Consider the following 17,872-nt stretch of genomic DNA (forward strand, 5'->3'; position numbering starts at 1 on the left):
TGATCCACCTATTTCAGTCCCAGGACCAGACATCCTAGAAATGTGTGCACATGCATAGCAGGAGACCTGTACAAAAATATTCATAACGGCATTGTTTGTAATGGAAAAATGGGAATCAACTCCCCAAACCATCAACATTTAAACAAATAGTGGTATTTGCATATAAAAGAAAACTATCAAATAGTAAAAATGAATAAAATACAACTATGCACATCTTCAAGGATAAATCTCAGTAAATAATAGTGAAATAAACAAGGTGCAAAAGAATACATATACTAGCTTTCTGCTTGCTACATCCAAATTTAACAATATATTGTTTAGATACACATATGCAGTAAACTACAAGGAAATTAAAAAAAAAAAAGAAGAAGAAGAAGAAATACTCAATCCAGATCAGTGACAATCTCTTAGGAGAAAAGAAGAGAAAGAATGGTGCTTACTGCTTTGTTTTTCTCCATAAGCTATACAAATTTTGTAAATATTTATTTTTCTTTATCCATTTAATGTCTTGGAAAAAGAAAAGCATTTATAAGCATATACATATAATAAACACATAGTCATATATAATACTCTGGGGCAAAAAAAAACCACTTCTATCAACAAAAGTCTTCATCTTAATGATTTCTCCTGAGCAACCACTGATACAACATTTCTGCATTTATAAATTTATTTTAAGGTAACTGTACAAGTAAATGAATAGCTGATATGGTGATCATAACTTATTTTACAATAGTGAGAATCAGGAACAAAATATCCATCAAAAAAATTCTGATTAAATACATAATGGCATACAGAATATTATACAACAGTTACAATTATAATTGATGTATAATTGCATTTATATGTAAAGTCATCCGTGACAGAATCTAAGCAAAAAAGTTACAAGTAACATATATAGTGTCACCCCATTTATACTTGTGTGTGTTTGTGCCACTGCGTCTATTGAAAAATATGTAACAACATGTTAACATTGATTACCTCTAGATGGTTGGATTGGGTTATTTTCATTTTCTTCTTGGTTAACTTTTTGTTCTGACCAAATCATTTAAAATAATCATTATATTATTCTTATAATGTAGTTATATCCAGTATGAAAATTTTTTTCTTCTTTGACCTTATCTGATTTATCAGATCAGTCCTTTTATTATTTTAAGCTCTATGTCTTTCAAAGTAGACAATCAGAAAGGTACGTTTATAGAAGACTTAGTCCCTTTCGGAGTAGAAAAGTAAAAAATACATCAAAATATGAAAGTTCATATAAGAAGCACATAAAATAACATAGGCAATGAAAGTTATATTAAAGTACATGCTACAAAGAGAGTATATAAATAAAATCTTGGAAATATTAACAAAATTGATGTGGCATGAACAAGTGTGGGGAAAAATATTTCAAGGAGAACATTACTCAGTAAAAAGTCCAATTCTAATTGGAAGGTGGTATGTGATACCTTGACATAAAGAATGAATAATCAGGAGAATTCCTGCCCTGAAAAAAAAAATGAAATAAAAATAATAAAATTGGATACTGTCAATGAAGATGAAAGCTGATTGAAATGTATTACCTAACATTTTATTTTCAGTGAAAAGCTATCAGAAGTCTCTACAAGATTCTGAGTAATAAAATCAATAAACCAAATACTCTTAAAAGTATGATGTTCCTCAAGAGATACCAGGAAATGTAAAGCAGAGACAGTATGCACCTCAGTCATCCAATTTTCGATATCTAGAATGTGGGTGCAAAAATCATCAAGGAAAAATAAAAACAAGAAATATCCCCTCAAACAGAAAAAAAATAAGATAAATCTTAAGTTTATAGGAATCCTTGAAATATATTTTTTTCAAGACACATATAAAAAAAGTTATTTACTTCTTTATCTCACAGATCCTCTTGTTTTATGTATAATTACAGCTCAATAAAGGAACAGTTGTCCTGACAAAACTTTCTTCCAGGAGTTGGGGAGCTGAAAGCATTCAATTCTCCACTCATCTGACAGTCTGAATTTACACAGGAAACAAATGCAAATCTCCCCAGTGCTCAGGTCAGGGTTCCATAAATACTAAACCACTAACCACTGGTTGTACCGTGAATACTCCTTTAAGGAGTTATAGCGAACTGTTATCCCAATTCTAATAGTTTTTGAACACTGCAGTTATACTCACAGAGAATAACAAACTCAGCTTTATTTTATAACATTCATTTTATAAAAATAGCTGTGGGGCGCCTGGGTGGTGCAGTCGGTTAAGCGTCCGACTTCAGCCAGGTCACGATCTCGCTGTCCGTGAGTTCGAGCCCCGCGTCAGGCTCTGGGCTGATGGCTCGGAGCCTGGAGCCTGTTTCCGATTCTGTGTCTCCCTCTCTCTCTGCCCCTCCCCCGTACATGCTCTGTCTCTCTCTGTCCCCCCCCCCCCAAAAAAATAGCTGTACCTGCTTTTGCCGCACGGAAGTTCTGACTCTCGTCGTCATCATGGTGTCCAGTTCTCCATTGATTTAAAGCTTCCTGAAAGGACTGGGAAGAAGCCTCTTCATCAAATGACCCTTCACACAAGAGCCTATCTCTTGGATTTGAACATTCTGCTCTTTTTGTGGTTGGAACGTCTACCTAAACCAATTAAAAGTCCATCTAAGTGTGCTTTACTAAATTTTCTGTATCTTAAAATACAGGTAGCATTAATTATTAGGCATTTTGAATCATAGATTACTTTTAAACTTAAAAATGGAATGTTTTTAGTTTGTACTTATTTATATGCTTTACTGATTTCTTTAAAACTCTATCAGCAATTATAAATGGTCTCTTCAAAAATTATTAAAAACTAGAGCTTTCAACTGAGGATTTGTCATCATGTCATTTACCAGTGTTCTCCCTGGAAAGCGGCATAGCCATGAATCTCACTCCTCTACTCCTCCAATCTGCTGTCTGCAACCCCTTCACAGGAGAGAGAGCAGATTTTTTTTAATGCTTATTTATTTTTGAGAGAGAGAGAGACAGAGAGAGAGAGACAGAGTGTGAGCAGGGGAGGAGCAGAGAAAGAGAGGGAGACACAGAATCAGAAGCAGGCTCCAGGCTCTGATCTGTCAGCACAGAGCCAGACGCAGGGCTCGAACCCACGAGCCTTCAAGCTGTGAGATCATGACCTGAGCAGAGCCACCCAGGCCCCCCTAGAGCAGTTTTTTTTTTAATATGTGAATCTGATCATGTCACTCCTATGTTCAAAACCTTCCAATGACTCTATGAAACTCTTATGAAGCCTCCTACTAGGACCTACAAGACCATACGGACCTCATAACCCTTTGTTTGTTTGTTTGTTTGTTTGTTTGTTTGTTTGTTTTTACTTCACTTCCTTCAATTCCCACTTCATTCCACTGGGCTGTAGCCAAATTTACATTCCTGCAGCTCCTGGAGCCCATGAAGCACACTCTGTTGAGGGTCCTGCCCTAGCCATATCTAACACTTGGAATGATACTTCATATTTTCACATAGCCATTGCACTCATTTCAGCTGGTCTCTGTTCAGCTGTCACCTACTCAGAGAATGGGTGATGACCCTACAAATATACCCCCTTGGTGTCCCCCAGTTTCAATTCCCTTATTTGCTATATTTTTCTCCCAACAGCGTCTCTGTGTGAATTTACTCTATACGTTTATTTATTGTCTGTCTCTTCCCATTAGAATGTAATGAGATCCAGCCCTTTGTCTTTTTCTTCAGTGCCAAGAACAGTGCCTGGCACGAAATAGATGCTCATTAAAAGTCAGTTGAATGAACAAATTAATTAATGTATATGAAACATTGCATGCTTCTTAGCATAATGATGAGGAAAGGGTGAATTCCGTACAAAATAGAGATCCTCTGTGAACACACAGAAGAAAATAAAGGCAGCATTTGGCAGTTATCCAGTCAATCAGAGAAAACAGCCAAATTAAGAAAATGAAGCAAAATAAAGTCCACACCGATGCTGAATTAGCAACGTGGATTTACCTACACTGATCAAATTACTAAATCTCCACTGTGTATCTTCTAGATACAAAAGTAGAATCCTCTATGTTCACCCCTTAATTGCAAAATAAACGGGAAGACTGTTAGAGTATAATTGAGAAAAGAGTATTAAATATGTGTCCAAAATTTTAAATATTAACAAAAAGCATCTGGGAGTCTGAAGACACTGTGCCAGCTGCTGGCCACAGAAACACAGGTTAAAAAGTCCACAATAGAAACAGGTGCTAGAAATGGGTATTTAATTCAGATAAACACGATTTTTATGGGCAAAAGGTGGCAGGGATAGTATTCCAGAGACAGGAAATCGTGTATACGCTAAAACATGGAGTCAAACAGCACAGTGGCATGGAACTGTTACCAGTTTTCACTGCAACAGTAAAAATTAAGATATGAGAAAATATAAAGTGTAAAACGTACTCTGGGGCAGATCGTAAAGGATCCTGCTGCCAGACAGAGGAAATTAGACTTACACATAATGAAAACACAAAGCCACAGAAGAGTCCTACACAGTAGTGTGGCAGAGAGAGAAATTAAGGATTAGTGAGTTTGGATGCAAGGGAACCAGTTAAAATGTTACAGCTAATTGGTAATATCTATCAACATTACAAATGTATGACCCTCTCCAACTAGGAATTTCAGGATTTTATCATATGGATACACACACATACACACACACACACATGTGCAAAACAATATTTTTCAAAATTATTCTTTATGCTATAGTTTGCTCTGGCAAAAAACCCAAATAGCATAAATGTTGGTCAGTGGAAATTATATATTTTAATTTAAAATTTTAAAATTTAAATGTTTAGATTTTAAAGTCATTTTAATATCTAATAAATGGGGTGTTTTCTAACCACTATATGGAATGAGAAGGCTATAGAATGTACCTATATAAAAAAACCACATTGTTAAGTGTAGAAAGTATATTTTCAGAGCAGCGTCTAACATATTAATATTTGTGTAAAGAAATGCATAAAAACAAAATTGGAATAATTATTGACTTCTAGAAAGGGAGAGAATGAAATCCATTTTCCACGTTATAAGCCTACTGCACTTCAAGAAAAAGCTAATTTCAGTATTTGGCATAGAAATGAGGATAGAAGTAACCAAATATTCAAGAGAGTTTTTAGATGCTAAACTATATGAGACATGGTAACCAACTGGACATGCAGAGGAAGAAGAAAAGGGACTACAGAAGATCAGAGCTCTTGGCTCACCTGGAAAGCTAGAAGATATGCTGTCACCCATGGTGACATCTATATAGGCTTCGGAGAAGAGGTAAATTTAGTGTGAAGATAATGAATTTTAGGGACATCTGGGTGGCTCCGTTTGTTAAGCTTCCGACTTTGGCTCAGGTCATGATCTCGCGGTTCGTGGGTTCAAGTCCACGTCAGGCTCTGTGCTGACAGCTCAGAGCCTGGAACCTGCTTCCGATTCTGTGTCTCCCTCTCTCTCTCCGCCCCTCCCCTGCTCTCTCTCTCTCTCTCTCTCTCTCTCAAAAATAAACATTCAAAAATGTAAAAAAAGAAAATATTGAATTTTAGAAGTGAGAATCCAGTAATCAGTATGTGAGTGTATGTATTTGTACTGCACTAATGAAGAAACCCTGAAATCTCAGTGCTTCTTACAAAATGGTTTAAATATGCAGTGATTCCAGGAAGTCTCCAGGGCAGCTTCTTTCCAACCAATGAATTGGAGACATAAGACATTTTTATTTTACAGCTAAGCCTTCGGAATACTTGGGTTCCTCACAGTAGTGGCAGGATAAGAAAAGTCAGAGGACAGGACATTGGCTTTTAAATGTTTGAGCCCAGGGTGCCTGAGTGGCTCCGTAGGTTGAGTGCCCAACTTCGGCTCAGGTCATGATCTCCCGGTTTGTGAGTTCGAGCCCCGCGTCAGGCTCTGTGCTGGCAGCTCGGAGCCTGGAGGCTGCTTCAGACTCTGTGTCCCCCTCTCTCTGCCCCTCCCCCACTTGTGCTCTGTCTCTCTCTGTCTCTCAAAAATAAATAAATAAATAAATAAATAAATAAATAAATAAATAAATAAATGTAAAAAATAAAAATAAATAAATGTTTGAGCCCAGAACTGCCCTATGCCACTTGCACTCAGAGCCCAACACGACTCTGCCCAGTTCTGAAGGGACTAGGAAATTTGAAAGAGCACATGGAACCCAGTGCTGTGTATTCATTATCCCTCTAAGCCACATGATATCCCTGCAAGATATGTTATACTATCCCCACTTTCTAGATGAAAGACCACATTTTAACAAACTCCCCCAGTGCTTCTGATGTTTGTTACAGCTAGAGAACCACCGTTCCTTGGCCCAGAAGGGCATCAAGCACATAAAGGAATTATCTCTTCAGTGTGTGCACTGAGTCCAGCTGCACACCCAAGGCTTGAGAGTAGTGACGTCCAACCAGAAGTACTCACATCACGATTACTGAGCAGTTGTTAAAACCACACCTCTGGACCCACCCAAAAAGTGGCTGACCTTGGTCATGTGTGTTTCTTTAACGTTTTTCCAGCTAATTCTAATGTACACATCTGGATGAAATCATTGAATTGACAGTTTTTAAGTTAGGACAAGAAGTGGAGGACCTTCATAGCATATACATCACCTATGGGGACAAGAGGAGTAAGCTTTCTAGTAGGGCTAGATACTTAGTTCCTCTCTGCCTCTGTCGCCCATTAAATGGGGAAATAATAATGGAAAACTTATATGATTATTGTGATTATTGGATAAATTAAAAGATTAAGCACAATGACTAGTGTAAGGTGTTTAACAAATGTTAGCTGTTCATTTATCACCATTTTTGTTGATAAGATAAATTAGATAAAATGGGAGGCATGAAGGAGAAACCCTCAAAACCACAGCCTCTGTGTAGTGGCTAAAAGCAAGTAATTTGGAGACAGCCTAAATTTAAATCTAAGTTCCACTATCAATGGAACTTAGGCAATTTATAAAAACTGATCTTTGTCACTATTTTCTCATCTGATAGAAAAAAAGAAAGAAAAATTAAGAAAGGACAAAAAGAGAGAATACCTGAGGGGCTCAGTCAGTTAAGCGTCTCACTTCGGCTCAGGTCACAATCTCACAGTTCATGGGTTTGAACTCTGAGTTGGGCTCTGTGCTGACAGCTCAGAACCTGGAGCCTGCTTCTGATTCTGTGTCTCCCTCTCTCTCTTTCTCTCCCCTGCTCACACACACACTCTCTCTCTCTCAAAAATAAACACTAAAGGGGCGCCTGGGTGGCTCAGTCGGTTAAGCGTCCGACTTCAGCTCAGGTCATGATCTCACGGTCTGTGAGTTCGAGCCCCGCGTCGGGCTCTGTGCTGATGGCTCAGAGCCTGGAGCCTGTTTCAGATTCTGTGTCTCCCTCTCTCTCTGGCCCTCCCCCGTTCATGCTCTGTCTCTCTCTGTCTCAAAAATAAATAAACATTAAAAAAAAATTTAAAAAAAAAAAAAAAAAAAAAAAAAAAAATAAACACTAAAAAATTAAAAGAGAGAGCGAGAAATAGAGAATACATGTAAAATATGTAGAACAGTACCTGGCACATAGTCAGTCCTCAACACATTACTGTTATAATAATGAAGCTATAACTTGTTCAGTGATTCTTCACAATCACCTGTGACAGGTCTACTAGAAAGTAAAATCAATGTAAAAACACCTACTTTCCTGGACAGTTCAAACACTGTTTCTTTGTTGGGAGAGAGGTCCTACTAGCATAACGCATGTTTTCTTTCATGTTCTGTAGGCATGGGTTTGGAACTCAACAAACTGAAGTTCAAGCCTGACTCTATCACCAAGTAACAGTTGGGCGACTTTCGCCAAGTTTCTCACTATTTCTGAACTACAGTGGAAACAAAGGTGAGTGGCATCTATAAGAGTGAGGATAATTACATAGATTCAAGTTTGAGGAAGCTTGTTTCTCTAAAGAATCAATACAAGTCTAATATAAAATACAGAAATGAGCTGATGAAAGCTTACCTAGTACATCATGGGATCAGTAGCCAATCTGAATAATGACTAAGAAATTGGCATAAATCCAATTTTAAATAAGTATAAATTGCCTGTCATCTAAAACTTGGCAATGTTTTGTATTTTTAGCCTCTCTGAAATCCTGACTACAATAAAATTGTTATATTGCATTTTGTGTGTGTGTGTTTCTCCCAAATACTCATTCATTTCCTGACATGGTGGAAATGCCCAGAAAGCAACATGGTCAAAGAATCATTCATAAAAAAAATCACTATTCAGTGGAATCAAAGTAGTCCCCTTAAAAGGATTTTTACAGTCAAGGTATTTTTCATTTGTAAAAAGAAACAAATTCAAACATTAAATAACAATGTGGTAAAATAATCTGCAAAACTCCGTAGCTCTAGCTACACCTATAACTGACAGTCTCCATGATCATGTAGGACATGAAAATGTCTACTATATTTTACTTAGCTTACCTCAGAATTGCTCCCCTGCAGAGGAAGAGATCTGGGTTTATGCTGACTTTTACTAATCTCTTTTACAGAATTATTCTCCCCTTTCTGTTCATCTGGATTAATATCCTTGATAAACCGATGGGCAACATCCAATACATTGGATAATATTTGAGATTTTGCCTGTTAAAAAAGGAGCAAAATATGACTTTAAAAGACTAATATGTCAGCCTAAGTAACTTAGATACATTAAATCATATTTTTATTATTCTAGGATTAGTAAAATTGAATAAATTTTATTTAATATTTCAAAACACAAATTAACATTGATATCATCCAATATAATAGTGATAACTGCCATCTATTGAGGGGCTAGTTTGTGCTCTTATTATCCTAAGGATCTTAAAAACATGTCATTTAATCCTCACATCAACTCTAAAGCATAACTATTTTTGCCTCTGTTTTAAAGGTAGAGGAATAAAAGCTCTGATGATTTAAATAATTTAGGACTGGTCACATGGTGAGTGGGTGGCATGGTGAGCTGGGAAATGACCCCAGGTGTGTATAATTCTAATGACTCATAGCCTTTCTCCTAGGCCAACCCCAAATTGATAGATGTGCTATTTTGTGCACAACATGGCTAAAGAACTAAATATAGCTAATCTAATAGGAGCCTGAATAAGCAGTAATGAGCATCCCTTGTTGATAAAACATCTTTAGCAAGTATTAGGTATTCAAAAGTGCACATCAGGAAGTGCCTCTATCTGTAGGTTCCCTAGTAAACTCCAAGTTGTTCCTCATATCATATCTTTGCTCATGAGTTTCCCTTACCAAGGAACAGGCTTTTCTCCTGTACATCTTCTTTACCTGGCAGACTCCTACTTCTTCTAGATTCATCCCAAGTTATTCTCAAGGTCCAGGAACCTTGCCTTGCCTTCTTCCCTCTGGCTGTGTGAGGTGCCCATCCTCTGTACTCTCTTCATACCCAAAGTAGATCTCTACCAGCTCACACAATACTGATTTTACATCACCTTTTGATATTTATTACATCATACCACATAAGTTCACAAAAGGAAAAAATAACATCTTCTTAAATATTTCTATGGAGTCTCTGTCCTCTCTTCACCTGCAAAAGCGGTTCCCTTAAATATTTCTATGGTGATCAGAGTGCCTGACATATAACATACAGTAAAAATGAGGTGGTGGGAGGAGGGAGAGGAAGAATTGAAGAATAAAATATATAATTGAGAAAAAGATTAAAAAGAAACCTTTCCACATGCTTTCAGAGTAACTGAAAAGGAACAGGCAACTCTTGGAAAGACCCTAGTCTCTGAGAGTTCTCCTATCAGCAGCTACCCTGGTCTGCCCAAAGAGTCTGCAGGATTCTGGATCCCATCTGAGCTTGAACCAAACAACTGCCAGTAAAAATATTACTTTTCACCAGGATGAGGCTCTCTGAAAACCTGGTATTAGAAAACCAAGCAATAGGTCTTACTCCATTAGCAAATGTCCTCAAGACAGAGAATAACTTCAGCAAGGATTAGAAATAATTATTTTGTACCTTTCCATGGAAATATTCCTATTTTTAAATTTTCATCTAGTTACCTATTTCAATAACTAAGATTACATTGAAACTTTCCAGTTATGACCTTTTTAGATCTGTTAAAATTCACTGCAATCTCATTCTGGAATAAATCACTTAAGATAAAATTAATTAGTGTTATTTCACACTGAATTAATGAATTATATATGAAAAATGACTAATGTGGGGGCACTAGGCTGCTCAGTCAGTTACGTGTCAAACTCTTGATTTCAGCTCAGGTCATGATCTCACTATTCATGAGATCAAGCCCCGCATTGGGCTCTGTGCTGATAGTGCAGAGCCTGCTTGAGATTCTCTCTTCCCCTCTCCATCTGTCCCTCTACCACTTGCATGTATATGTACGCAGTCTCTCTCTCTCTCTCTCTCTCTCTCTCTCTCTCTCAATAAGTAAACATTAAAGACAGAAAAATGACCAATGTGATCTATGATACACACACACACACACACACACACACACACACACACACACAGATGTACAAATACCTGTGGCATCTGCTCCAAATTTTCCCAATGATCATCAAAAAGCCTATACAGATCTATATAATCCTTATTTTTAAAAGAAATTCAAAAATGGTAATGCTTTACCCTTACAGAAATATCTGTATTTTAACAATTTTTTTTAAAAAGGAGTAATCCAATATAAGCCTGATTTTAAATTCCCTAGAATAGAGATCTATTGATTTCAAAGATGATTAGAATGTCTAGTTTTCATTTTACACATTCTTAAAAGTAGTAAAAACAATAGTATTGACTTTATAAAAAATTATCGACACAGAATTATCCAAATATATTAACACAAAACAAAGATTATTCCTGTCCTAAAACGAATCCTGCTATTAATGTTTCAATTAATTGCTATAACATTTTCAGGTAGGATATTAAGGGACTCTGAAATGGCACACACAAAAAAAAATATTTCATTTTTAAATTTACTGATAAAAAATAAGATTAACATCATGGATAATTAATAAAATAAAGTGCTACAATTGATTATCTTAAAGTTCTGTTAATTTGGTAAAAATAAAATGCCAACAAATGGGAATTTTCTTTCCTAGAGTAACTTACATTTAAATATTACTTTTCTCAGGGGGGCCTGGGTGGCTCAGTCAGTTAAGCATCCAACTTCGGCTCAGATCATGATCTCACGGTTTGTGAGTCTGACCCCAGCATTGGGCTCTGTGCTGACAGCTCAGAGCCTGGAGCCTGCTTTGGATTCTGTGTCTCCCTCTCTCTCTGTTCCTCCCCCACTCGCATTGTCTCTCCCTCTCTCAAAAATAAAGATTTAAAGAATGAATGAATGAATGAATAAATAAATAAAAATAAATATTATTTTCTCAGTTATTAGAGTGGTATATGTCATCTTTCTTATTCTTAAAATAAATATGCACAGAAAGGGAACAGATATGATCCCTATTACATAGACAAGGAAATTCAAGCTCATAATGATTATGTTAAAGCCAAACGGATACAAAATATTGGAGCTTGAGTTAGAACCAAGGTCTTCTTCCAGCCTCCTTCTCTCTTCTAAATTACACTAACACAGATAATGTGTTTTATTTTTGAATTCCTGAGACTTACAATATATTAATAGTTCTCAACAGATATGAACATTTTTCCTTCCTTTAAAAAAACCTATAATTCCAGGGGTGCCTGGGTAGCTCAGCTGGTTGGGCCAACTGACTTAGGCCCAGGTCATGATCTCACAGTTTATGAGGTCAAGCCCCACATCAGGCTCTGCACTGACAGCTCAAAGCATGGAGCCTGCTTTGGAATCTCTCTCTCTCTCTCTCTCTCTCTCTCTCTCTCTCTCTCTCAAAAATAAATAAAACATTTAAAAACAAAATTTTTAACTTAAAAAAAACTATAAATCTATACATAGTTGCTTATGCAGGTATTAGATTGTTTATAGTTTTTGTTTCTAACTTATTCTGCTTACTTATTTTCATGTTTTGCTAAGCACTAGAAAACTCAAGGCAAAAACAGATTCTTCTTTACTTGTGGGGAGCCATGTGAACTTTGCAAAAACAAAACTTACAAACAACAAAATGAAAAGTACTCTAGAAGAGTAAAATTATGGGGTAATTTTATCCTGTAAAACATCTATCTCTTAAGAGGCATAAAATTTAACAACATCATTAACATTAGAAATTTACCATAGTGCTATAACATACCATTTTATAATACTTATAACTTCCTAAGTATCAGAAAAATATATCATATATATGTTAATGATTTGCAACTTCCTATTACCCAGATTAGTCTCCCATACATACGCTAGAGAAGAATCTACAACTAACTACTAGATACATCTCTCCACAAACACAGATTCTCCCTTTGAATCTGGGTGGAACTCTGTGATAGCTTAACAGAATGTGAGAAGTAGTGATGAATTTCATTTCCAGTGGCAAGGCAGTAAGAAAGTACCCCTTTTACTGTTCAGCAAGCTTTGTAAATGGATGTACAGTGATGTTGGAAGTAACACATCTAAGACGGTTGTGCTACATATTAAAGTCCCCGAAACCAGAGGGAGGGGATGTTTAAAATGAGATGTTGTAGGAACATCTGTGTTGAACTCTAGGTGAGTAAAATTAAACTTTTACTCTTTTAAGCCACTGAGATTGGGCTCTTCTACTTCAGCAAGCATTACCCTAATATGTAGCTTCATATTTGGAAACTACTCCTAAATGGATATTCTGTTTCAGCTAGTGGAAGGAAGGAAGGAAGGAAGGAAGGAAGGAAGGAAGGAAGGAAGGAAAGAAGGAAGGAAAGGGAAAGATAAAATTTTTAAGTGTTTCCTATTAAAAAACACACATAGGGGCGCCTGGGTGGCACATTCGGTTAAGCGTCCGACTTCAGCCACGTCACGATCTCACGGTCCGGGAGTTCGAGCCCCGCGTCAGGCTCTGGGCTGATGGCTCAGAGCCTGGAGCCTGTTTCTGATTCTGTGTCTCCCTCTCTCTCTGCCCCTCCCCCGTTCATGCTCTGTCTCTCTCTGTCTCAAAAATAAATAAACGTTGAAAAAAAAATTTTTTTAAAACACATATATTTAAAGTAAATATATTCTATCTCTTGCCAAAATTTTCCTCTCTCCTTGGAAAAGCTAGCTTTCCTATTATAATTCTATTTAGCATTTTAGGTCCAGATCAAATGTCATCCAGTTGCAATGTATATCAATGGCATTATAAAAAATAGTTCAGAAGGGCAAATTATTTAATCTCTTTGAAACAAGTTTTCTTCCTCAACTAACAGCAGCAGAATTTATATATTTTCTATGTGCCTTTATAATTCCTTCCGCACATCAGTACTAGAACTTTGTTCCTCAGTGTGTAATCTATAAATCAGCAGCATCACCATCAACTGGAAACTTGCTGAAAATACAAAATCTCAGGCACCACTCAGAATCACTGAATCAGAACTTGCCATTTAATATGCAACTTGAATGCTCATTAAGGTTTAATAATCATCGTGTCAGAATAGTTACCACTCAGTCGTGTTACAATTGGTTGAATACATCTGTCCTCCCTTTTGTAATTATGAATTCCTTGAGACAGGGGACCATGTCTTATTCTGCCTTATATACCATACTTTATATCGCCTTCTTTTGATTCTTCTCCCTGCGGCCCTATCCTTCACACTTTGCAACTAGAACATTGCTTGACGCTGGTTAAGTACTTGAGAAATGTTGGTTGAATCAAATTTTGCTGACTTACTGAGATAAAAGTGCCTAAAAGTTCTATTTGAACATTCCTTCCATATACTCAAGCTTTCTAAGTCAATGTCAACACAGGCAAAATCAATGGCACTGTTAATAATAGCACAAAAGGGAAAATCATTTACCTCTCTAAGCCTAAGTGTTCTGTACCTATAAAATGAAGACAATATCTACCTTGCAGAACTGTTATGAAAAATATACATCCTGTATGAAAATCACCTAGGAGAGCGATGACACAAAGTAATGCATTCAAATGATTGCTACCATTTTATCTAGATCACCATATACCACTTCTCTGTAAGTAAGAGAAATAGTTCAAACATCCAGAAAACAATCTCTATCCAATTCAATAGGCAGAAGTGGAACTTTATGACTATGGTATAGTGAAGAGGTCAGTAAATAAGTCTATCCCCATAAGACAAATGTTAAACTGGATAATTTTTTTAAAAACTGCTTCAGGGCTCTGAAATCAACCAAAAGCCAACACCAAGTTGAAAAGTATTTTCTCAAGAAAAACTACTATGACATTACTGGAGAATACCAAAGATCTTCTTTACATGGGGTCGCTCCTATCTTGTATCTCCCTTCCCAAGTTGGTCAGTGTTACCAGGGCCAGACTGGCCTTGCTAAACAGGAAGCATGCTTGATTCCTGGCAGAGGGCAGAATCTTAAAATTACAGTGGCATTATCAATGAGCTAGCAAATCTGGTTATAAATGAACCTACAGCTCTGACAGCCTGAGACGTTAGTCCCAGTTAGGGTGGGAAATGGACCAGTCAAACATTTAGTGGGATGATTCTGAAAATGAGAAAGCTATATATTAGGGCTACTCAAGAAATGGAAATCATAAAAAAGAACCAAATAAAAATTTTTAACTATGACCTAAATAGACTAACAAAAGATTTGAAAAGGAAGAAGAAAAATTCAATGTACTTGAAGAAAGATAGAGATAAACTATCTAATTTGAAAAGTAAAAAGTAAAAGATTAAAGTAAAAAGGTCTTACAGACCTATGGGGCAGCATCAATCATCCAACATATATTTAGTGAGTATATCAGGGAGAGAGAAATGAGGGAAAAAAATGTATATATATGAAAAATTGATTGTCCCAAACTTCTCATATATGATACAAACTATTACCTTAAAAATCCAAGAAACTCAACAAGCCCTAAGAAAGGTAAATATAGAGAGATCCATACCAAGACACATCATAACTAAATTATGGGAAGTCAAAGATAAACAGAAAATCTTGAAAGGAATGAGAAAAATTACTTATCACATATATGAGCACATAAATATGAATAACAAACTGATTTTTGCATCTGAAAAAAATGGGAGAGCAAAAAGCAGTAGAATGATACAAAGTGCTGAAAGGAAAAAACTGCCAAAAATTATTCTATATTCAGGAAAGCTGGCCTTTAAAAATGAAAGTAAATAGAAAGACATTCCCAAATAGGCAAAGTAAGAGATAATTCATTACAAGCATATGTGCCTTATAAGAAATACTAAATAAAGGTTTTAAGGCTGAAAGGTATTAAATCCAACAGAAGACGGATCTCCCGAAACATAAATATATGGGTAAATATAAAACGTAGTTAAATATCTCCTTTTTCCTCTTTTTAACTTCTTTTAAATACATAAAGTAACATGCAGCAGTAACTTTGACACTATATTGTGGATTTGTAACATTGATATATAATATATAACCCACACAAAGAAATGGAGAGAAAATGGAGCTACAAATAGAGTCAGGTTACAATATTTTACCAAAGTTAGTATTGACATGAAGTAGTGTCATATAGTGTAATACCCAGAACAGCCACTAGATAAATAAATACATGGACACACATATATGCACACACCCACACACACTCAAAAAAGAAATTTCAATGACACAATAAAAATATCTTTAACACTAAAGAAAGTAGTAAGGGAAAAGGGGACAAAAAAGACAAAGGCATATAAAAAACAAATAACAACATGGAAGATGTAAATTTAATTACATCATAATTATATTGAATGTGAATGGACTCAACACACCAATAGAGACCAAAATTGTCAGACTTGGTAGGAAAAAAGTATAAGACCCAACTATATGCCACTGATAAGAGCCTGATTTTAGTTAGATTCAAAGACAAATAGGTTAAAACTAAAAAGATGGAAAATATGGAGAACAGAGGATTACTGGGGGGGGGGGGGGTGTGTGGGAGAGGGATGGGCTAAATGGGTAATGGGCATTATGGAATCTACTCCTGAAATCATTGTTGCACTATATGCTAACTAATTTGGATGTAAATTAAAAAAAATTAAATTAAAAATAAATAAATAAATGAAGTAAAAAGATGGAAAATATATACTTTGAAATTAAGAATCATAAGAGAGCTGGAGAGTCTATGTTAATAAAACAAAAAATGCAATAGCACAAAGAGGGGTATTTTATAATATTAAAGTCAACAAAACAGGAAGCTACAGTTATATTTATGATCAATTATATCTACAACAGTTATATATGTAACAACAGAGCCCCCAAATACATAAAGGAATAGCAGATACAACTAAAAAGAGATAAGGCCAGTTAAAAAGTCCAATTAGAAACTTCAAATCCCCTCCTCAGAAATTAATGAAATAGCTAGGCAGAAAATCAGTAAGGATATAAAAACTTGAATACCACCATGAAGTAACTTAACCTAAGAGACATTGAAAGAACCCTTGACTTCACAATATCAGAATATTAATTCTTTTCAAGTTCAAATGGGACATTCTTTAGAAGAGACCAGTATTAATAAATTCATCAGAACTGAAGTCATACAAAGTGTGTTCTCTGACCTCAACAACAACAAAAAATTAGAAATTAGCAACAAATAACTTTGGGAAATCACAAAATAGTTAGAAATTGAACAACTTGCTTCTAAATAACCTTACAATAAAAAAATAAATCACAAGGGATATTAGAAAATAACCTGAAAAGAAAGAACCTTAAATTGATTAGAAATTAAACATATCAAAAAATATAAGATACAGTTAAAGCAGTGGTTAATGTGAAATTTATAGCTTCAAATGTTTGTTTTGGAAAGGAGGAAGGCATAAAATCAATAGTTTAAATCTAATCCTCACTCAAGAAAGTAGGAAAAAAAAATGAAAGAAAAAGTCCAAAAGTAGGTGGGAACCAGAAAATAAAGATCAGAATAAATGAAATATAACAAAATTGAAAAAAAAATCAATAAAACTAAAATCGAGTTTGTTAAAAAGACTTGAATATGTATAAACCTTTAGCTAAACTGACTAACAAAAAAGAGTAAAATACAAATTAACAAAATCAATAATGAAAGAAAGAACATCATTCCAGACCTACAGAAGTTAGAGGAACCTAAAAATCTCATGCCAATAAATTAGACAACTTAGATCTACTGGATAAATTCAATGAAAAACAGAAATCATCAAAATTGACTCACTAAATAACAGGAAATCAGAATTGAATAAGGTAAAGAAAGTAATAATTCAAAATCTTCCCATGAGAGAAAAATCCCAGACTCAGATTGTTTCACCGGTAAAGTTTGTTCAATATTTAAGGGAGAAATTACACCAATCTAACACAAACACTTTCAGGAAAAAAGAGGAAGAAATAATTCTAACTCATTTAATGAGGCTAATGTAACACAATGCCGAAGTAGACAACCACATTTCAGGAAACTAAAACTACAGACTAATCTCCATATGATCATAGATGCAAAGTTCCTTCACAAAACATTTGCAAATCTGATCCACAAATACATAAGTTATGAATCACAACCAAGTGAAATTATATCCAGTAATGCAATCTTAACATCTAAAAATCAAGTACTGTAAAAGCCATATCAATAAAAGAAAAAAAAAACATGATAAATGTTGGGACAATGAAAACAGGGGGGAAAAACAGAAAATACAAAAGGACTTCCTCAAATTGGAAAGAGCATCTATGAAAAACCTACAGCTAACATCACAAGCAATGGAAAAGACTAAATGTTTTGCCCTTAATCAGGAACAAGGCCAGGATGTGAACACCTGCCACTTCTATTTAACATTTTACTGGTTATTCTAGCTAACACAAGAAGATAAGAAAAAATAAATATAAAAACTTCTAGATTAAAAAGG

The 17,872-nt window shown here is 35.4% G+C and overlaps 1 protein-coding gene across 4 annotated transcripts in view; it reads right to left on the reverse strand.

Moving 5' to 3' along the window:
* The window catches only part of ZBBX (zinc finger B-box domain containing), a 116,520-nt gene that overhangs the window by 47,174 nt on the left and 51,474 nt on the right, over positions 1-17,872 (reverse strand). For all 4 annotated transcript variants that reach the window (XM_047873959.1, XM_047873962.1, XM_047873960.1 and 1 more), the window contains 2 exons: positions 8,452-8,610; positions 2,426-2,600 (listed from right to left, as the gene is read on the reverse strand). In XM_047873959.1, the coding sequence (XP_047729915.1) occupies positions 2,426-2,600; positions 8,452-8,610 (334 nt within the window). The remainder of the gene's footprint in view (positions 1-2,425; positions 2,601-8,451; positions 8,611-17,872) is intronic.

This window comes from Prionailurus viverrinus, chromosome C2, assembly GCF_022837055.1.
Source record: "Prionailurus viverrinus isolate Anna chromosome C2, UM_Priviv_1.0, whole genome shotgun sequence".
Classification (NCBI taxonomy): Eukaryota; Metazoa; Chordata; class Mammalia; order Carnivora; family Felidae; genus Prionailurus; species Prionailurus viverrinus.